Below are 21,665 nucleotides of genomic sequence, written 5' to 3'. Positions count from 1 at the left end.
AAATTAGCGGGGTGTGGCGGCGTGCGCTTGTAATCCCAGCTACTCAGGAGGCTGAAGCAGGAGAATCACTTGAATCCTGGGAGGTGGAGGTTGCAGTGAGCTGATATCATGCCACCACACTCCAGTCTGGGCGACAGGATCAAAACTGTTTCAAAAAAAAAAAAAAAATCTAACAGAGTTCTGTCCTGATATGCAGCGTTACTCAGGTTTGATTACATCTATTTTGGTGATTCAGGGGAACTGTTTTACCACTCTATTTCTAATCTGAATACATAAAGCTAGCCTCCTAAAATATTGTTATAATCGCATTTTTTAGTAGTATATAAAAAATTAACACAGATCTATAGGTTAAAAAAACACTAACACCACTAGGAAGTCTCATTAAAAAATGAATTAACGGCCCTGGACGCAGTGGCTCACAACTATAATCCCAGGACTTTGGAAGGCTGAGGCAGGTGGATCACGAGGTCAGGAGGTGGAGATCACCCTGCCCAACGTAGTGAAACCCCGTCTCTACTAAAAATACAAAAAAACTAGCCAGGCGGTTGGCGAGCACCTGTAATCCCAGCTACTTGGGAGGCTGAGGCAGGTGAATTGCTTGTACCTGGGAGGCGGAGGTTGCAGTGAGCTGACATCACACCATTGCACTCCAGCCTCAGCAACAGTGCAAGACTCTGTCTCCCCCCCCCCAAAAAAAAAAAAAAAAAAGCAATATTTTTCAAAAGTTCTTATTTTAGGTAATCCCTGAGAAAGGCCTTAATAAACTTATCAATGATTTTAAAGTCTTGGGTTTTTTTCCTCAAACACCTCCCATTTACTACATGAGTTGATCCCATCCTATTTATAGCAGAGAAATTTGGTTATTTTATTTTATTTTTATTTATTTTTGAGGCGGAGTCTCTCTGTCGCCCAGGCTGGAGTGCAGTGGCCGGATCTCAGCTCACTGCAAGCTCCGCCTCCCGGGTTTACACCATTCTCCTGCCTCAGCCTCCCGAGTAGCTGGGACTACAGGCACCCGCCACCCGCCTGGCTAGTTTTTTGTATTTTTAGTAGAGACGGGGTTTCACCATGTTAGCCAGGATGGTCTCGATCTCCTGACCTCGTGATCCACCCACCTCGGCCTCCCAAAGTGCTGGGATTACAGGCTTGAGCCACCGCGCCTGGCCTATTTGGTTATTTTAAAAGAGAAAACAGAGAGAAATAAAAGAGTAACTATAGAGGAAAGGCAATTCTATGTAAATTCAACAAATGTTGCTCCATGATCAAACCAAGAAAAACTCAATGTCTCAAATAAAATTTTCACTTAAAAGGCAGTCAGTGATGTTGGAATTAGTAGTGATAATTGTACAACATTGGAATTATTCTAAAAGATACTAAACTGGCTGGTCGTGGTGGCTCATGCTCATAATCCCAGCACTTTGGGAGGCTGAGGCAGGAGGACTGCCCAAAGCCAGGAGTTCGAAACCAGCCCAGGCAACAGAGTGAGACCCTGTCTCCTCAAAAAAATTAAAAAACAAGCTAGGGGCCGGGCGCGGTGGCTCAAGCCTGTAATCCCAGCACTTTGGGAGGCCGAGACAGGCGGATCACGAGGTCAGGAGCGCGAGACCATCCTGGCTAGCCTGGTGAAACCCCGTCTCTACTAAAAAATACAAAAAACTAGCCGGGCGAGGTGGCGGGCGCCTGTAGTCCCAGCTACTCGGGAGGCTGAGGCAGGAGAATGGCGTAAACCCGGGAGGCGGAGCTTGCAGTGAGCTGAGATCTGGCCACTGCACTCCAGCCTGGGCAACAGAGCGAGACTCCGTCTCAAAAAAAAAAAAAAAAAAAAACTAGCTAGGCATAGAGGCATGCACCTGTACTCCCAGCTACTTAGGATACTGAAGTTGAAGGATTACTTAAGCCCAGGAATTCAAGGCTACAGTGAATCATAATTGTGCCAGTATACTCCTCCAGCCTGGGTGACAGAGGAAGACCCTGATTCAAAAATTTAAAAATAAGGCCAGGTGCGGTAGCTCATGCCTGTAATTCCAGCACTTTGGGAGGCCAAGGCTGGCGAGTCACAAGGTCAAGAGATCGAGACCATCCTGGCCAACATGGTGAAACCTCACCTCTACTAAAAATACAAAAATTAGCTGGGCGTTGTGGTGGGCGCCTGTAGTCCCAGCTACTTGGGAGGGTAAGGCAGGAGTATCGCTTGAACCCAGGAGGCAGAGGTTGCAGTGAGCTGAGATTGCGCCATTGCACGCTAGCCTGGCGACTGAGCGAGACTCCATCTCAAAAAAAAAAAAAAATTAAAAAATAAACGCCTCAAGTATATAACCTGTCTGATTATACCATATGTATATTTAACATAAATGCAGTGGTTTCTCTCCTTTCTACTTTTTTAAAGATAGGGTCCCACTCTGTCATGTAGAGGCATGATCATAGCTCACTGCAGCCTTGAACTCCTGGCTCAAGTGATCCTTTTGCCTCAGCCTCCCAAGTAGCTGGGAATACAGGCATGTACCACTATGCCCAGTTAATTTTTTTTCTTTTCTTTTGTAGAGATGAGCTCTTGCTATGTTGCGCAGCCTAGACTTGAACTCCCGGCTTCAAGTGGTCCTCTTGCCTTGGCTTCCAAAAATGCTGGGATTACAGGTGTGAGCCACTGTACCTGGCCCTTTCTATCATTTTCATAATCTTTTTCCCTATACTCAGAAAAAACTTACAACACTAGGGCAATATCTCATTTCACAGAATTACACATAATTATTCAGGATAAAGAATGCAACTAGCTGGCCGGGTGTGGTGGCTCACGCCTGTAATCCCAGCACTTTGGGAGGCCGAGGCGGGCGGATCACAAGGTCAGGAGATCGAGACCACAGTGAAACCCCGTCTCTACTAAAAATACAAAAAATTAGCCAGGCGCGGTGGCGGGCGCCTGTAGTCCCAGCTACTCAGGAGGCTGAGGCAGGAGAATGGCGTGAACCCAGGAGGCGGAGCTTGCAGTGAGCCGAGATCGCGCCACTGCACTCCAGCCTGGGCGACAGAGCGAGACTCCCTCTCAAAAAAAAAAAAAAAAAAAAAAAAAAAAAAAAGAATGCAACTAGCATGGCAAGGCACCGTGGCTCAAGTCTGTAATCCCAGCACTTTGGAGGCCAAGGCAGGAGGAGGATCACCTGAGGCCAAGAGTTCGAGACCAGCCTGGTCTCGATAAACCCTATAAACACAGATAAACTCCATCTCTTAAAGTAATAATAATAAAATAAAAATAAACTTAGCCAAGCACTGTGGTGAGTGCCTAGTGTCCAAGTTACTCAGGAGGCTGAGGTGGGTGGATCGTTTGAGCCCAGGAATTCAAGGTTACGGTGACCTGTGATCACACCACTGCACTCCAGCCTGGGAGACAGAGCAAGACCCTGTCTTTTAAGGGGGGAAAAAACAAACTAGGCCGTTCCCCCTTTTTATTCTGAATTAATATTACTTATGTCCAATTACCGAACCTTTCACAATATTATCAGCTTTGATGGGGACAATAGGAAAGAGAGGAAGGAAGAGACAGAAGGAGGGTCTCCAAATTTCCGTATTATTTAGAATACAGTAATTCGTTCAAAATGATTTAGAAGTAGTGCAGTAGAGTAAGACCCGGATTCTAGGACTCTTCTCAGCAGTATGCCTGATCAAATCTTTTAGCCTCTGTAGGCCAGTTGCTTCTTCTATAAAATAAAAGTGTTGAGTAGGTTTCTAAAGACACAGCTATCAAAATACTAACACATGAGTTTTGAATCTTGTCCTTCTAAGAATTTTGGTCAAGTTGTGCCTCTTTAAAAAATATTAACTGGCCGGGCGCGGTGGCTCAAGCCTGTAATCCCAGCACTTTGGGAGGCTAAGGCGGGTGGATCACAAGGTCAGGAGATCGAGACTATCCTGGCTAACATGGTGAAACCCCGTCTCTACTAAAAATACAAAAAACTAGCTGGGCGAGGTGGCGGGCACCTGTAGTCCCAGCTACACGGGAGGCTGAGGCAGGAGAATGGCGTAAACCCGGGAGGCGGAGCTTGCAGTGAGCTGAGATCACGCCACTGCACTCCAGCCTGGGAGACACAGCGAGACTCCGTCTCAAAAAAAAAAAAAAAAAAAAAAAAAAAAAAAAAAAAAAAAAAAAAAAAAAAAATTAACTAAAAATCAAAATCAAAGGCTTCAGAAAGGACAGCACAGCAGTAAAAAAAAGACTGGATGGACTATTTCCTCAAAGAAAAGTGGGATAAAAACCTCTAGTAAGCTTTATTACATTTCATAATAATTTGCTTTAAAATAATTATGTGTATATACACGCAAATTTATACATATATATAATTTTATAACATGTATGCTACCAAGTGTTTGATCTAGGACCATCTGAAACAGTTGACCCAACTTACCACATTTAATTAAATCGTCATTAGGACAGAAACTAGAAATTTTAGAGCACTTGTAACAGATCATTATTAACATAACAGAAACCTGGGAAACAACTATTACGAAAAGAAAATTTTAAAAGCACATATCTAATAAATTATACAATTTGGTATAAGGAGGTTACTCTTTTACTATATCTATGGGTATTTTTTGTTAGAATTTTCCTCAAAGACCTCACAAAACCATTGCTTTCAACCAAGGAGTAACATAAAATACTCAAGAAGAGTAATAACAAAGCACTTTAAAACAAAGTACAGGAGTGTAATTATGCCTATATTTAGAGATTACCATTTTTGAAAATAAGAAAGAACACTGATACCAAGTTTATTTTAGAAGCAGCAGATTCAGTATTGCTTATAGTTCTATATCATTAAGAAATTTAGTTGGAAAAAAAATCTGTGAATTTCACATATCTAAGTCCCTAACGAAAACTATTTTCAGCATCTTTCAATTACCAAGTTAAGATACTAAAGCACCATGTAGATGGTGTTTATGTAGATTAAATGTTTCAAGTTTGCCTGATGGGACTCTCTTTCGTTGAAAAAAGACTGAATGACTTTTTCAGAATATTTAATATATTTTATATCATGTAAGAGATTAACAGTTTCTATACTGGATGATCACAGGCTAAGATTTTTAGAAGACAGAGTACAATCTGATTTTAAATACTCTTTTTTTCCCCCCACCTAGAGCAGGAGTGAATGAAAGTTTATCAAAAAGCTTTAGAGGCCGGGCGCAGTGACTCACGCCTGTAATCCCAGCACTTTGGGAGGCCGAGGTGGGCGGATCATGAGGCCAGGAGATGGAGACCATCCTGGCTAAAAGGGTGAAACCCCATCTCTACTAAAAAATACAAAGAAAAAAATTAGCCAGGCGTGGTGGCAGGCGCCTGTAGTCCCAGCTACTCAGGAGGCTGAGGCAGGAGAATGGTGTGAACCCGGGAGGTGGAGCTTGCAGTGAGCAGAGATCGCGCCACTGCACTCCAGCCTGGGCTACAGAGCAAGACTATCTCAAAAATAAAAACAAAAAAACAAAAAAAAAAACTTTTTAGAACAGTAAGGGAAGAAAGGAAAGAAAGAAAGGACCGAAACTACAACTTGGAAGAAGGCCAAGTGGGTGACTTGAGAAACCAAGTGTGCCTGATTTAAAATATTCTTACAAAGAATTCTAACGGAAAATATCTGCCCTCAGGCTATGTTTTCAAGCAAGTCTCCATTCGACCTGAAAATATCCCAGTAAAGGACTACTACTTTCCACACGAAGAAAGAGAAGTATAAAGGTTACAGAACAAGTAAGCTAGAGAAAAGAGGCAGATTAAAACCAACAACAAAAAAATATAGTAGATTCTCTAATGGCCATAACTCTTCATTTCCCAGGATGCACAGGAAACAGAATGTATAAGATATAAAATGAAATTTTACACCACTCCTCCCCCCAGAAATGGAGTCTACTTCATTACCCCTTTAAATCTGGGATGCCCTTGTGAACTGCTTCAAGTAACAGAAAGCAGCACAATAGAATATGGCAGAATTATACTGTGACATCTCAAAGGCTGCATCTTAACTTACAAAAGAAAATATTATTATTTGAAACTACTAATTACAGATAATTTGCTAAGCTTTTCTCTTGATGAAAGCAAATTCTGGTCTGTAGACTGTTTCTAAGAATGAAATTTAAAATTCCACGTGTTTCCTTTCCCTCAACTATTATTTATTTATTTTTTTATTTATTTTTTTTTTGAGGCGGAGTCTTGCTCTGTCGCCCAGGCTGGAGTGCAGTGGCTGGATCTCAGTTCACTGCCAGCTCCGCCTCTCGGCTTTACGCCATTCTCCTGCCTCAGCCTCCCGAGGAGCTGGGACTACAGGCACCTGCCACCTCGCCCGGCTAGTTTTTTGTATTTTTCAGTAGAGACGGGGTTTCACCAGGTTAGCCAGGATGGTCTCCATCTCGACCTCGCGATCCGCCCGTCTCGGCCTCCCAGAGTGCTGAGGTTACAGGCTTGAGCCACCGCACCCGGCCAACTTTTATTAAGAGTCATAAAATAAGCATAGATCTATACCAGTAAAATGTTTAGATCACTACCAGTTTACTTTCTGAGTTCAATGTATACATCTTTCCTTGACAGGATGAACTATATTGAGCAAATTTACAGCACAAACTGCTAAAAAAAAATGTTCTGGAGAAACATTAAATAATTCTGGTGACAATAATGATTTTCTGCCAGCAAAAACTGTCTTCGTACTTATCAGTGAGAAACAGACTGCCAAGTTAAGTCTTGGTATTACTTAAAATTCACAACAGCTATTTTTACATACCTCAATAGTAGGGTGAGTATTATGCTTGTAAGCGGTATATAAGGGAAACTGAATTTGAAAAATTTTTGCCACACATAGTAAGAGTTTTTCCTTCTCATCTGTACTCCATAAACTAAAAGGATCAGAACTCTTTGAAGATTCCTCCTCAGTCAGATTACAAATTCTTGTAGAGTTTGATTTTTTTTCTATTGATTTTTGTCTTTCTGAACTTCCTTCATTACACTCTCTATCTATATTCAGTGGTTCCTCTGCTTGATTACTCTCATCTTGCCACGTGGAATCTATGTTAATAGTAGTACAATGTTTACAAAGCTGGTCCCGGAGCACTTGAACTTGGGCAATCACTAAGTTAATAAGTGCACACACTACTTGATTAAAAATCTCCAAATGCTTATATTCCTTGAAGCAGCATAGACATTGCCTATAAGAGAAAAAAAAAATGAATAAATTAGTAGTAGAGCAGCAGTTATATTTTTTAATAAAAAATAATAAGTAAGGAAATACTAAGTTATTTCTAGACTTGCTTTTATTTTTTCCTTCCTGCTGTGGTACACCTTAATAACATAAAGATAGCATCGCAACAACTGGTATCTTAGTATAAAGTCATCATGTTAGGTTTACAGCTATCATCTTCAGTTTCATGTATGGATTTGTCTGTCCTTCTACACAAGGAACTATTTAAAAACAAGAATTGTGGCATTTCTCCAGTATCAAGTACTCAATATATGTTGAGCAAGTTATTAGGAAACTGGCTATAACAAAATATCTTACTAATAAAGCCAGCTATTTAATATAAGGAATTTTGTTGTCAACTAATAAAACAGCCACATTTTTAAGTTAATGTCCTTGAAGGCTATTTGGGAGGGGTGCTCTGACACCATCTGGTAAATCAAAAGTGTTTAGGCACAAAACACACACACACACTCTCTTTCTCTCCCCAGCTCCTGTAAAATATACATATATATAAAAAACAGGATCGGCCGGGCGCGGTGGCTCACACCTGTAATCCCAGCACTTTGGAAGGTCCAGGCAGGTGGATCATTTGAGGTCAGGAGTTCGAAACCAGCCTGATCAACATGATGAAACCCTGTCTCTACTAAAAATACAAAAAAAATTAGCCGGGTATGGTTGTGGGCACCTGTAATCCCAGTTACTTGGGAGGCTTAGGTAGGAGAATCACTTGAACCCAGGAGGCGGAGGTTGTAGTGAGCCAAGATTACACCACTGCACTCCAGCCTGGGCAACAAGACCAAAACACAGTCTCAAAAAAAAAAGTATTACAAACAAATCCAGTTCTCCTTAGACATGTTCAGTTAGTAGCACAATGCCTGGCATATGTAGGTAATTAAAAGGATCTCAGCCAGGTGGGGTGGCTCACACCTGTAATCCCAACACTCTGGGAGACCAAGGTGGGAGAATCACTTAAGTCCAGGAGCTCAAGACAAGCCAGGGCAACATAATGAGGCCTATCTCTACAAAAAATAAAAATAAAAGAATTAGCTAGGCATCGTGGCTTGTGCCTGCAGTCCCAGCTATTCGAGACGCTAGCCCAGGCGGCTGAGACAGCAGTGAGCCCTGATCATGCCTGAGTGACAGAGCGAAATCATGTATCAAAAAAAGGCAGGGAATGGTCTGGTGAATCAATAGGTAATTTATACACACACAAGTACCTGGTTCTAATACTTGTATCCAATGACAGATGACAGCTAAGCAACTATAATCTATAATCTGCACCTAGTAATAGCATCAAAACATCTATATTGTAGTCTGAATAGATCACCAATGCCCTGTATGATCATGTGGAAATAATTTTATTTCTCCAAGCGTGAATTTGAAGTACAGCCACAAATTACTTGATACTCTTCTGTGTAGATGGAACTCACTTCTAGTGAATAGAATGTGGTAGAAGTGACAATGTGTGACATCTGAGACTAGGTCATAAAAGACACTGTCACTTCTGCCTTGCTCTCTTTTGGATCACTTACTCTAGGGAAAGCCACCTATCATGGAAAAACACTCAAGCAGCCCTTTAGGAGTTCACAAGAGGAAGTACCAAGACCTCCCCATTAACAACCAGCACTGAGGCTGGGTGAGTTGGTTCACGCCTGTAATCCCAGCACTTTGGGAGGCCGAGGTGGGTGGAACACCTGAAGTCAGGAGTTCGAGATCAGCCTGGCCAACATGGTGAAACCCCATCTCTACTAAAAATATAAAAATTAGCCAGGCGTGGTGGTGGGCACCTGTAATCCCAGCTACTCGGGATGCTGAGGCAGGATATCGTGCCACTGCACTCCAGTCTGGGTGACAAAGCAAGATTCTGTCTCAAAAAAAAAAAAAAAAAAAAAAAAAAAAAAAAACAGCACTAACCTGATCACTAACTAAAGCAAGCCAACTTGGAAGTATATCCTCCAGCCCCGCATGAGCCTTTACAAGACTATCACCGGGCCAACATCCTGACTAAAACATTATGAGAAACTCAACCCAGAACCGAACAGCTAAAGGAGTCCCAAATTCCTGTCCCATTGAAACTTTGAGGATAATAAATGTTTACTGCTGTTTTAAGATACAGTACTACTTTTGGAGCATTTCTGTCACACAGAAATATATAATTATATAAATATATATAAATAATGCATCACATCTTTTTTATCTATGGCAAAATGAAAGGGTTTTTATTTTTACCTCTAAGACCTCTCCAGCTTTACAATTCTATAATATCACAACTCCCACAAGAAGAAAAATAAACACATTTCTCCTCCAATTCTTCTGATTAACAGCTTCTTCCTCCGATGTTTAGGAAAAATCAGGTTTAAAGTAAGAGGTCAGGCTGGGTGTGGTGGCTCACGCCTGTAATCCCAGCACTTTGGGAGGCTGAGGCAGACAGATCACTTAAGGTCAGGAGTTTGAGACCAGCCTGGCCAACATGGTGAAATCTCATCTCTACTAAAAATAAAAAATCAGATGGGCGTGGTAGTCTACCTGTAATCCTAGATACTAAGGAGGCTGAGGCAGGAAAGTCACTTGAACTTGGGAGGCGGAGGTTGCAGCGAGCCGAGATAGCACCCCTGCACTCCAGCCCGGGCGACAGAGTGAGACTCTCTCTCTCAAAACACATACAAAACCAAAGTGAGAGGTCATATAAACTTGAGTGTAAGGCAGGTGCAATGTCTCAGCCTGTAATCCCAGCACTTTGGGAAGCCAAAGTGGGCATATCACTAGAGGCCAGGAGTTCGAGACCAGCCTGGCCAATATAGCAAAACCTCGTCTCTACTAAAAATACGAAAATTAGCTGGGCGTGGTGACAAACACCTGTAATTCCACCTACTCAGGAGGCTGAGGCACAAGAATTGTCTGAACCTGGGAGGCGGAAGTTGCAGTGAGCCAAGATTGCACCACTGTACTCCAGCCTGGGTGATAGAGGCAGACTGTCTCAAAAAACATAAAAAACTTAGAAAAATCAGGTTCAAAGAGGTCAGGCCAGGTGTGGTGGCTCACGCCTGTAAGCACTTTGGGAGGCTGAGGCAGGCAGATCATTTACTAAAAATGGAATCTGAAATCCCAGAAAACGATCTTGAAGTCAGATTTGGATGGAGAAAGCCAAAGATTCAGCCAAATTTACTTTTAAAATAAGTGTTAGGGCCAGGTGCAGTGGCTCTTGTCTGTAAGGCCAGCACTTTGGGAGGCCAAGGCAGGTGGATCACTTGAGGTCAGGAGTTTGAGACCAGCCTGGCCAACATCGTGAAACCCCGTCTCTACTAAAACTATAAAAATTAGCCAGGTGTGGTGGCGGGTGCAATTCCAGCTACTTGGGAGGCAGAGACAGGAGAATTGCTTGAACCCAGGAAGTGGAGGTTGCAGTGAGCCAAGACTGTGCCACTGCACTCCAGCCTGGGCAACAGAGCGAGACTCCATCTCTAAAATAAATAAAATTTTAAAAATTAAATTAAATTAAAAAATAAAATAAAATAAAATAAAACAAAACAAAAATAAAAATAAAATAAAATAAAAATGTTAGACAATGAGCATTAAACTGCTTGGTAATGGACCTAAAACTGATGATCTTCAAAGACAAAAATTACGTCAACAAAGTAACAAAAGAAACTGGGTCTGGGTCCTTCCAGACCCAAAATAAACAAGTTCAAAAGGAGTTGTGAGTCTCATGAGGGAACACACACGTACACAAATGTATGTATTTTTTAAATAACTGTATATTACGTAAATAATATTTTTCATTCTATTACACTCAATTCTGAGAAGTCTAGGCATGTGAATTCTCAATACAGCATTTCCCTCTGTATATCAATGGTTTCCAACCTTTTTGGCACCAGGGACCCGTTTTATGGAAGATAATTTCTCCCAGGACCCAGAGGACTTTGGGATGATTCAAGCACATTACATTTATTGTGCATGTTATAGTATCACACTGTAATATATAATGAAATAATTATACAACTCACCATAATGTAGCATTAGTGGGAGCCCTGAGCTTGTTTTCCTACAACTAGATGGTACCATCTGGGGGTGATAGGAGACAGCGATAGATCATCAAGCATTATATTCTCATGAGGAGTGTGCAACCTAGATCCCTCACATGCACAGTTCACAACAGGATTCACGCTCCTGTGAGAATCTGATGCTGCCACTGATCTGACAGGAGGTGGAGTTCAGGTGGTAATGTGAGCAATGGAGAATGGCTGTAAATACAGATGAAGCTTCACTCACTCATCTGCCCTTCACCTCCTGCTGTGTGGCCCGGTTCCTAATTGGGTACCAGTGTGTGGCCAAGGGGCTGGGGACCCTTGCTGTACATTGTATCCAAAATGCAAGGCAGAAAGGTGTTTTAAATAAAAACATCACTTTCAATCAAAACCAGCTTGAATTTTTTTTAGCTACAAGCTTCACGAAAACCAGCTTGATTTTACACATAAACTTACTTGTTCTCTATTCCAAATCCTACTACAAATATACTAAAGAACACTCTACCAAAATAGAAATAATGAAACAGAAGATGACAGCTATCAACACACTTTGAGTGACAGAAAAGGGAAAAATAGTAAGTAATTCAGAGTGAAAGAAATAAAGTTCTTTTTTTGGGGGGGGGGGTGTTTTCATGGGTTTTTGTTTTGTTTATTTCAAATACTGAAAAAGTCCTTTGGGCTCTGTGGGGTTCCCCATGCTTATGGCTCCTTTCTCCCACACTCACCGCTCCCCACAGCAAATCTATTTCAAGGACAGTACTTTTTAAAATGATTAACGTTGAGTTCTCAACTAGCTCTGCAGAACCAGAGGAGCTGTTTGCATCTGTCTGTACAGATGGAGTTTCTTTCATCTGACACCAGGTCTCCAACCACACTGAAACAAGACATTTATCTACAGAGCTCAACTAGAACTCCTCTTCATTAGTCCACTCCACTTCCTTCCCCTCACACCTACCCCACACCAGCCACGTGGTTAAGAAGGATAGTCAGGAATGTTTTTTTTACTAACTCCAAGCCCTAATTCATATTCCTCCGTATCTCCCACCCCCACCCCCAGAATTTCATTGAGATTTCTCCCAATTGTTATTTGGAAAAAAGGTAAAACAAAAAAGGTTCAAGGTCTTGGTGCTCAGCCCAAGGGGCTCCACGTGCCAGGGACACCAACGTGCAAGGGCTGCTGCCTCTCCAGCCCACACCCGAGCCACCTCCTGACCCCTGGCTGCAAAAGCAAGAAGGGGCAGGAGCCAGCACAGGACCCAGGTGTGGGGCGGGGGGGAGGGGGGCAGCATCTCAGGATCTGGCGGAGCCCCAGGCAGCATCGTTCAACTTGGCCACCCGCAAGCTTGCTGGTGACGAGCAAGAACTTTCTCTGGGGCAGATCCTGTGGGTTGGGGATGTGGTCACCAGTCACCAGGTTCTTATCTGGTCCTGTACGGGGCAGCTGCTTATTCTTCATCTCGGCTTTGGCCATGTTGTAGCCTCCTGAGTCAAATTACTTTTGCCCTTTCTGGAGTCTCTTCATGAGGAAGTCGGAGCCTCCAGGCTTTTGTCCTAGGCTTGGGTATTTGGCCTTTAGCTTTGCCTCTTCAGCTCTCTCAGGGAGAATACCTTCTTTCTCCTGCGTGTCCCGCTTCTCCTTGCCGATCTCCTCCGCAGGGTTCTCTTCTTCTTTCTGGGACATGGCGGGACCGGGACTGGAGTGTAGGGGGCCCGGGAAGGCAATTAGAGAAGGGAAGGGGGAGGGGAAACGGGGACAACCTGCGCTGCTGCTTCGGCTCCTGCCACTCGAAAGGAATAAACTTCTAACTAGCTAAGAAAGAGATTTACAAAGAAAAAGAAAAATCAGCCCCACAGGTCAAGGCTGCAGTGAGCTAGACTATGCCACTGCACTCCAGCCCAGTGACAGATCGAGACGCTGTCTGGAAAAAGAAAAGAAAGGGAAAAAAACTGAAAGCAAGATAAGTGAAATATATGACTTAAATGGTAAACCTCCTCAAGTACCTTTCCTATCTGGTACCCCAACCACCAGACTAACATATCGCAAAGCCAAAGATTGAAAGATACTTCTTTTAAATGTCTTTTTGTAGCTCTTTCCAAGTTTATTTCTTTCACTCTGAGTTACTATTTGTCCCTTTTCTGTCATCCAAACTACGCTGATAGTTGTCATCTTTCGTCCCATGCTTTCTGTCCTAGTGTGTTCTTAGTTTAGTGTATTTGTGGTGGGGTTTGGAATAGAAAAAGCCCATTTAGCCCCAACAAGAAAGCCTACTCACCATTTAACCATCATACAGTGGTGGCCAACATCTGAGATGCCCTGACCACAGAGACCTTCAAATTCACTGTTTAGTACTCCTCTCATAACCAAGAAAGAATAACAATAATAAGATTTGCAAGAAAAATTTTATCTGCCTTTGGATCACCAAAGGCATATAAAAACAAACAGTAAGGTGACGCGGTGGCTCATGCCTGTAATCTCAACACTTTGGGAGACGAGGCGGGCAGATCACCTGAGGTCAGAAGTTTGAGACCAGCCTGACCAACATGGAGAAACCCTGTCTCTACTAAAAATACAAAATCTGCTGGGCATGGTGGTACATGCCTGTAATCCCAGCTACTTGGGAGGCTGAGGCAGGAGAACCACCTGAACCCAGGAGGCAGAGGTTGCAGTGAGCCAAGATCACGCTATTGCACTCCAGCCTGGGCAACAAGAGTGAAACTGTCTCAAAAAAAAAAGAAAAAAAAAAAGAAAAGAAAAAAGAAAGCAAAAGAAATTTAGAGGAAATAGATAAAACACAAAAAGAAAAAAAAAGACTTTAGCTGTAATTTATATCCTGAGAGATATAAGATATTAGATTACTGAAATAAGAATGAAATGTTATGAAAATATAAATTCAGATTACAAAACAGAGCATTTTTTTGGTCAGACAGCCAAAATAATAACAAAATTCAGAGCACTGTAATAATGTACACAAATACATGTCATATACCTTTTTGCATATACATCATTTACAATTTAAAAACCAATTAAAATTATAGCAATTTGTAAAATTCAACAAAAGGTCCGCAAAAGGGAAAAATGCAATCTCCCACAAAATAGAAAAAAAATATGAATAATGGAGAGAAAAGACTTGGTGCAATGGCTCACACCTGTAATCCCAGCACTTTAGGAGGCCAAGGTGGAATGACTGCTTGAACCCAGGAGTTCAAGACCAACCTGGGCAACATCACGAGACCTCCTCTCTACAATAAAAAAATATATTAGCTGAGTATAATGGCATATGCCTGTGGTCCCAGCTACTTGGGAGGCTGAGGTGGGAAAATCACTTGAGCCCAGGAAGTTGAGGCCACAGTCAGCCATAATCACGCTACTGCACTCCAACCTTAGCAACACAGCAATCCCATCTCAAAAAAAAAAAAAAAGGGGGTGAATATGAAAAGGAAGTAATCAAGAAGGGTACAATATCTCACTAATATAGTTCCAGGAAGTGAGAGCAATAAATACAGAATTAAGGAAATTATGAAATAAAATTTTCACAACCAAAAGGCCCACCAAAACAGACAGAACATTGCTGAAGCTGAGGAGGGATACAGATCCTAAAAGCTTTCAGGGAGGGTGATAAAGAGTATCAAGGAGGCCGAGCGTGGTGGCTCATGCCTGTAAACCCAGCACTTTGGGAGGCTGAGGCAGGCGGATCACGAGGTCAGGAGATAGAGACCATCCATGGTGAAACCCCGACTCTACTAAAAATACAAAAATTAGCTGGGTGTGGTGGCATGTGCCTGTAGTTTAAGATACTCAGGAGGCTGAGGCAGGAGAATTGCTTGAACCTGGAAGGCGGAAGTTGCAGTGAGCCAAGATCACGCCATTGCACTCCAGCCTGGCAACAGAGCGAGACTCTGTCTCAAAAAAATTTAAAAAGTAAAAAATAAAAAAAATAAAAGAGGCCACGTGCAGTGGCTCACGCCTGTAATCCTAGCACTTTGGGAGGCCAAGGTGGGTGGATTGCCTGAGCTCAAGAGTTCGAGACCAGCCCAGACAACATGGTGAAACCCCATCTCTACTAAAATACAAAAGAAATTAGCCAGGCGTGGCAGCGTGTGCCTGTAGTCCCAGCTATTCGGGAGGCTAAGGCAGGAGAACTGCTTGGACCCAGGAGGCGGAGGCTGCAGTGAGCCAAGATCACGTCACTGCACTCCAGCACTCCAGCCTGGGCTACAGAGTGAGACTCCGTCTCTACAAAAATAAATAAATAATTTTAAAAAACAAAAGAGTATTAAGGAAAAGCACAGAAATAAAAAGGGCTACTGCTTCTCCAAAGCAATACTGGAACCTAGAATACAATGGATCAATACTACCGAAATTCTGCAAGCAATTTTCCACCTATAATTCTGTATCCAATAAGACCTATCAGTAAGTATAAGGGTAGGAGAGACATTTCAGGTCTGGAAGGTCTAATAAACATTTGTCTCCCCATGTATCCTCTCTCAGAAAAGATGTCCTCCACAACAAGGAAGTAAACTAAAAAGATGACAAAATGGAATCCAGGAAACTTGGAGATCCAAGAAAGGAGATGTTACCAGAGGAGGGTACCCAGGTTCTTGGCGCTTTGAGCAAAGAATAGGACAAAAGCACAAACAAAGTGAGCAAAGAATAAAGCAACAAAAGCAGAGATTTGCTGAAAATGACAGTATACTCCACAGGGTGGGAACAGTCAGAGCAAGGGAGTCAAGGACCCAGTTACAGAATTTTCTGGGGTTTAAATACCCTCTAGAGGTTTCCTATTGGTTACTTGGTGTACACCCTACCTAAATGAAGTAGTGGCCCATGATCAGTCTGAAGTTACAAAGTTACACCCTATGCCAAAGACCAGTCAGAGGCTGAAGTTACAAAGCTATACTCCTATGCAGATGAAGACTTGGCCTGCCACCAGCGTAATTAGTTGCAGGAGGGGACCAATCAATGGTAATTTCAATTTTTCACCTGCCACACAGAAAAGTGTGGGGAGGTTGCAAAGCGGGTAGCCTCTGGTCCTTTTGCTACTCACGCATGGAATCTCAGGGTTTTCCTTTTCATTTAATTCTAGGAAGTCAGCGTGAATTGGTCTCAGATTCCCTGCCTCCAGACCCTAAAGTTCTCCTGCCTCAGAGACAAGCAAAATGAATTATAAGGATGAGATGTGAAGGGAAGGTAGTTTAGTAATTCTAGAAAGTAATCAATACTCTAGGGCTATGACCAGGGGTGGGGGGATAATAGATCACCTAATGATGCATAGTTTACGAGCGTTTGAGAAGAATAAAGTGATCCACACACAGAAAATTAACTGAATGAAAAAAGTAAACCAAGAAAGAGAGAACATGCAAGATATAAAATGAACTAGGGAACTTTTTTGGCTCATTGCTGAGCAACATTTTTATTTTTAGAACTACTCTAAGAACAGATGTAACTATACTGAGAGAATTGGAGAAGGTAAAAGAATGAAATCCTTATATATCATAAATGGAAGTTAATAGGTTACACCTAAAATTGATGTAGCAACAGCAATATAAGAAGAGTATTTCAGAATACTATATAGAGGTTAATATCAAAACCAGCCTGGTGTGGTGGCTCACGCCTGTAATCCCAGCACTTTGGGAGGCCAAGGCGGCCAGATCCCGAGGTCAGGAGATCAAGACCGTCCTGGCTAACAGAGTGAAACCCCGTCTCTACTAAAAATACAAAAAATTAAGTGGGCCTGGTGGCAGGCGCATGTAGTCCCAGCTACTTAGGAGGCTGAGGCAGGAGAATGGTGTGAACCCGGGAGGCGGAGCTTGCAGTGAGCTGAGATCATGCCACTGCACTCCAACCTGGGGGACAGAGCGAGATTGTCTCAAAAAAAAAAAAAAACCAACCAACATCTGAAAAAGGTGAAGACAGAAAGAAGGGTGAGGAGACAGGGGACACAGAGACTTTTTTATTATAGGCATTTCCCTGCCAACTAATTTTTTTTTTTTTAACTCTGTATTACTTATGTTGGTACACCAATATCATACATATCCTTCCACCATCTGAGCTTATCTCATTTTCTTCTCAGTCTCATTCCTGCCTGCTAAAAGTATCTAAGTAGAATTATATGCTGCCCACCTAAATAAAATGCACTTATGTTTTTGAAATGCAATGATAAAAATTTCTAAATGCCTCATATAAAATATGTAGCTTTAATTTTAAAATTAATACTAAGTCAACATTCATGAGGAATCTACATGTCAAAATAAAATTCTTTGCAGGTTAGGTTTTAGAATTCCACCTAGCAACAAATATTCCAATGGGTCTAATATCATTTCCCTAGCCTAGTTCTGCTGAAAGCATGAAAGGATTCTGCTGAAAGCATGAAAGGACTATTACTCTACAGTATTCAACCTCACCAAAAACTGTTTTATGTATCAGCTAATTTATGAAAAGCACTACTTTAAACAGCGGTCAGTATCAATAGTCCATTGGCCAAACAAATTTCTTGATGCCAAAATAAAAGGCAGAGCCTTAAAGAGTGAACCACATATGCGTACACTGGCCAGGCGTGGTAGCTCATGCCTGTAATCCCAGCACTTTGGGAGGCCGAGAGCTTGCAGTGAGCCGAGATCACACCACTGTACTCCAGCCTGGGCAACAGCGAGACTCCGTCTCAAAAAAAAAAACAAAAAGAGTGAACCACATACATTTAACCTATTTAAAAGCAATGGCTTCTAAAACTATTCTAAAAAATAAAATTTATTAAAACAATGAAAACATAAAAATAAAAGCTTCAAAGACTAAGCACAAATGACAAGTATAAAATGTACTACTTTTAGCCTGGAAACCTGACAGAGAACTTCACCCTGGCTGGCATCCAGAGTTCTTATACAGAAGAAATTCCTGAAATAAAGTTAAGTAGTTGATAGGTAGGAGATAATAAAGAGCTTTAAATACCTGCTAAGGAATATGGAATTTCCAAGATATAAACCTAACTCCATTTTGTAGTAAGCTTAAAACAAGCAAAACAACAACAACAACAACAACAACAACACTTACAACATGAGGAATTATGCTCTGTGGTAGCGGAGCTTCTGTCATACATGATATTCCTTTGCAGATGTGTATATGCCCTTTCCCTAATTTAGTCTTCAATTTATTCTCCTATTCCTTTCTCTTCCCATTTTCTGAGTTAGTTTTCCTCCTATTCCATTCCCAATCATTAAATTAACAAAATGATGATAATCTGGTAAACAAACATGTGTTATTAACCTCCCTAATCTTTTTTTTCGGGGGGGGGGGGGGGGACAGCAAGTAGAATGTATTGGTGAGTATTAAGAGGCCGCAGCACAGTGGAAGCCCTCATGAGTGCAGGGCCAGCCACTTGTCCAGAGGGCCATGACTGGGGATGTACTTGAACCCACAGCCATCTAGGATGAGCGGCTTCTCAGCCACCATGTCTTCAAATTCATCAGCATTGAACTTGGTGAAGCCCCACTTTTTTGAGATGTGGATTTTCCAGCTGGGGAACCTGAACTTGGCCCTGCGCAGGGCCTCAATCACATGCTCCTTGTTCTGCAGCTTAGTGCAGGTGGACATAACTTGGCCAGCATGAACCCTGGACACAGTGCCCTGGGGCTTTGCAAAGGCACCTCGCATGCCTGTTTGGAGCCTACATTGGGATAGCGCAAGGTCAGAAACATGAACATACATCTGAAAGGCCTGTCTCCAAGGTCCCTTAGAGCAACCCATACAACAAACAGGCTGCATATACTACCAAGGAAGCTGCCGTTTTTTTTTTTTTTTTGTTTTTTTTTTTTTTTTGTTTGTTTTTTTTGTTTGTTTGTTTTTTTTGAGACGGAGTCTAGCTCTGTCGCCCAGGCTGGAGTGCAGTGGCCAGATCTCAGCTCACTGCAAGCTCCGCCTCCCGGGTTTACGCCATTCTCCTGGCTCAGCCTCCCGAGTAGCTGGGACTACAGGCGCCTGCCACCTCGCCCGGCTAGTCTTTTGTATTTTTTAGTAGAGACAGGGTTTCACCGTGTTAACCAGGATGGTCTCGATCTGCTGACCTTGTGATCCGCCCGTCTCGGCCTCCCAAAGTGCTAGGATTACAGGCTTGAGCCACCGCGCCCGGCCGGAAGCTGCTGTTTGCAGCGACTGCACACTGGGGCCCCCATAAGGAAGGGAACTCAGTTGGCTTAATTGGCTGCAGGACCTCCGTCATGTTATAGCCAAAGTAGAGACAGCTATATGACTGTTAAACAGCACTTAAAAATGATGGCACAGATAACACTTGATCACAGAGACTGACCACGGTTAACTGTACCTGAAATATCAGACCATAAAGTATACATATAGTAAAACCACATTTTTGTAAAATTTAAAACTGTACTGTTCGCAATCTCTCACACCATGGATATACACAAAAAGTTACAAGTTGTTACTCTGAATCGTGGCATGTTTTTTATTTAACTTCGATTCTCTAGTTTATCAAAGTTTCTTTTCTTTCCCTACAATGACTGTATCATTTAAATAAGAGAAAAAATAGTATAAAATACTAAAATCTTTTTTGCGACATAGTCTTGCTCTGTCCCCCAGGCTGGAGTACAGTGGCGTGATCTCAGCTCACTGCAACCTCTGCCTCCCAAGTTCAAATGATTCTCCTGCCTCAGGCTCCCGAGTAGCTGGGGTTACACATGAGCACCACCACACCTGGCTAATCTTTGTATTTTCAGTAGAGACGGGGTTTCATCATGTTGATCAGGCTGGTCTTGAACTCCTGAACTCAAGTGATCCACCTCCCTGGGCCTCCCGAAGTGCTGGGATTACAGGCATGAGCCATTACCCTGGGCCAAAAATCTTTATAATGCTTGTAAATATTGAATTATTGTTAACATACTTTTTTTTTTTTTTTTTTGAGATGGAGTCTCACTCTACTGCCCAGGCTGGAATGCAGTGGCACAAATCTCAGCTCACTGCAACCTCCGTCTCTGGGTTCAAATGATTCTGATGCCTCAGCCTCCTGAGTAGCTGGGATTACTGGTACACACCACCACCCCTGGCTAATTTTGTATTTTTATTAGAGATGGGGTTTCACCATGTTGGTCAGGCTGGTCTTGAACTCCTGACCTCAGGTGATCCACTCATGTTGGCCTCTCAAAGTGCTGGGATTACACACAGAAGCAACCACACCTGGCCTACCATACTATTTTTGAAGTGAACATTCTCCATTATCTATATTGTAGTTAATACACTACAAAAACAATTTATGACCACTGATAATCTTATGAAAGCTTTTTTTCTTCAGGAAACTTATAAATAACATGTTGTATGAAATATCACGGGTTTATCAGCACGCTAAGGTTCACTTATGGACTCACCTGGTCCACGGCCCCCAAGTTAATGATGCCTTTTGGAGATTATACATGCTTTATTAGTACCTGTTTATCCCCTAATGAGAACCACAATCTTAATCTAGGCAACAATATTTTCTGAAGCTCAAGAAAATAATTTAGGGGAGGAAGAGAGGGAGATGAGAATAGACAAAAATTTTCACTACAAAGCACTGTGATCTAACTATTTTTACCTGTTCTCCCTTCTATCAGCACAAACAATTAAGAGTATAACATTCCACTTTTGTTACTACGAGCTAACAACTGTTCATACTTATTGACAGGTGAACAAAATTACAAATTATTCAATGTTCTCCAGCTTAGCTTTACATCTTAATTTGTATTTCATTTTCCAGAACAAATTTTAACAAATTTAATTAAAATAGGTGTTTATTAAGTCCTTTTAGCAAATACAGAGCTAAGCACTTTGTTTCCTTACAATGTCATTAAGGCAGTAGTAGCTTTATTATTATTCTATTTCCACCAATGAGGAAGTGAGAGTTTATACAACTTAACTAATTTGTCATAATCACTCGCTCACAGGTGATGAAGCAGGACTAGAATCCTTGTCTATCTAGAGCCAAGGCCACTTTTTTTTTTTTTTTTTTTTTTTTTTTAAACAGAGATGGGGTCTCGCCCTGTAGCCCAGGCAGGTCTCGAACTCCTAGGCTCAAGTGATCCTCCGCCTCACAGCCTCTCAAAGAGACAGGCACGGGCCGCCACAACCTGCCAGGCCACACTTTTCTTAATCACTACATTCTAGGGCAACACGAGGTAAACCACAGGCTCTCTATGGTTTGGAGGCAAACACTTTGATATTCTAGTAAGATCTAAGAATTACTGCCTAAAACTGCACATATGAAAACCTCCTTTATAATTTCATTGACATCCACAGACTCTTGGTTAAAATTTCATAATACAGGGATTAAAAATAAGCTAGAATACAAGTCTATTAGGAATGAGAAAATATAACTCCCACCCCATCTCCACCAATAACTAGTGATGAGATTTTAGGAAAATGATTTTGTTTCTCTGGATTTCATTTTATTCAGTGGCAAAC

The 21,665-nt window shown here is 42.0% G+C and overlaps 2 protein-coding genes, 1 non-coding gene and 2 pseudogenes across 12 annotated transcripts in view; 1 reads left to right on the top strand and 4 right to left on the bottom strand.

Moving 5' to 3' along the window:
* COMMD1 (copper metabolism domain containing 1) overlaps window positions 1–21,665 on the top strand; it is a 960,866-nt gene that overhangs the window by 202,522 nt on the left and 736,679 nt on the right. Inside the window, exon 1 of one of the 6 annotated variants that reach the window (XM_050753521.1) lies at window positions 11,840–11,850. The exons of the other annotated variants lie outside the window; for them this stretch is intronic. The gene's annotated coding sequence lies outside the window, so the exon portion shown is untranslated. Of the gene's footprint in view, window positions 1–11,839; window positions 11,851–21,665 lie in introns of those variants that run through there. 6 annotated transcript variants of the gene reach the window in all.
* USP34 (ubiquitin specific peptidase 34) overlaps window positions 1–21,665 on the bottom strand; it is a 287,921-nt gene that overhangs the window by 214,164 nt on the left and 52,092 nt on the right. For 4 of the 5 annotated variants that reach the window (XM_050753419.1, XM_050753418.1, XM_050753421.1 and 1 more), the window contains exon 3: window positions 6,750–7,170. The exons of the other annotated variant lie outside the window; for it this stretch is intronic. In XM_050753419.1, the coding sequence (XP_050609376.1) occupies window positions 6,750–7,170 (421 nt within the window). The remainder of the gene's footprint in view (window positions 1–6,749; window positions 7,171–21,665) is intronic. 5 annotated transcript variants of the gene reach the window in all.
* Window positions 12,274–19,022, bottom strand: LOC126933612 (alpha-endosulfine-like; annotated as a pseudogene).
* On the bottom strand, window positions 18,934–19,021 carry LOC126934537 (uncharacterized; annotated as a pseudogene).
* On the bottom strand, window positions 19,293–19,425 carry LOC126934538 (small nucleolar RNA SNORA70). The gene has a single exon (XR_007719002.1). It is a non-coding gene; the product is annotated as a small nucleolar RNA SNORA70 (small nucleolar RNA).

The sequence above is a fragment of the Macaca thibetana genome, chromosome 13, assembly GCF_024542745.1.
Source record: "Macaca thibetana thibetana isolate TM-01 chromosome 13, ASM2454274v1, whole genome shotgun sequence".
Taxonomy (NCBI): domain Eukaryota; kingdom Metazoa; phylum Chordata; class Mammalia; order Primates; family Cercopithecidae; genus Macaca; species Macaca thibetana.
The sequence above is the reverse complement of the archived record's forward strand: the minus strand, read 5'-3'. Positions and strand labels throughout refer to the sequence as shown.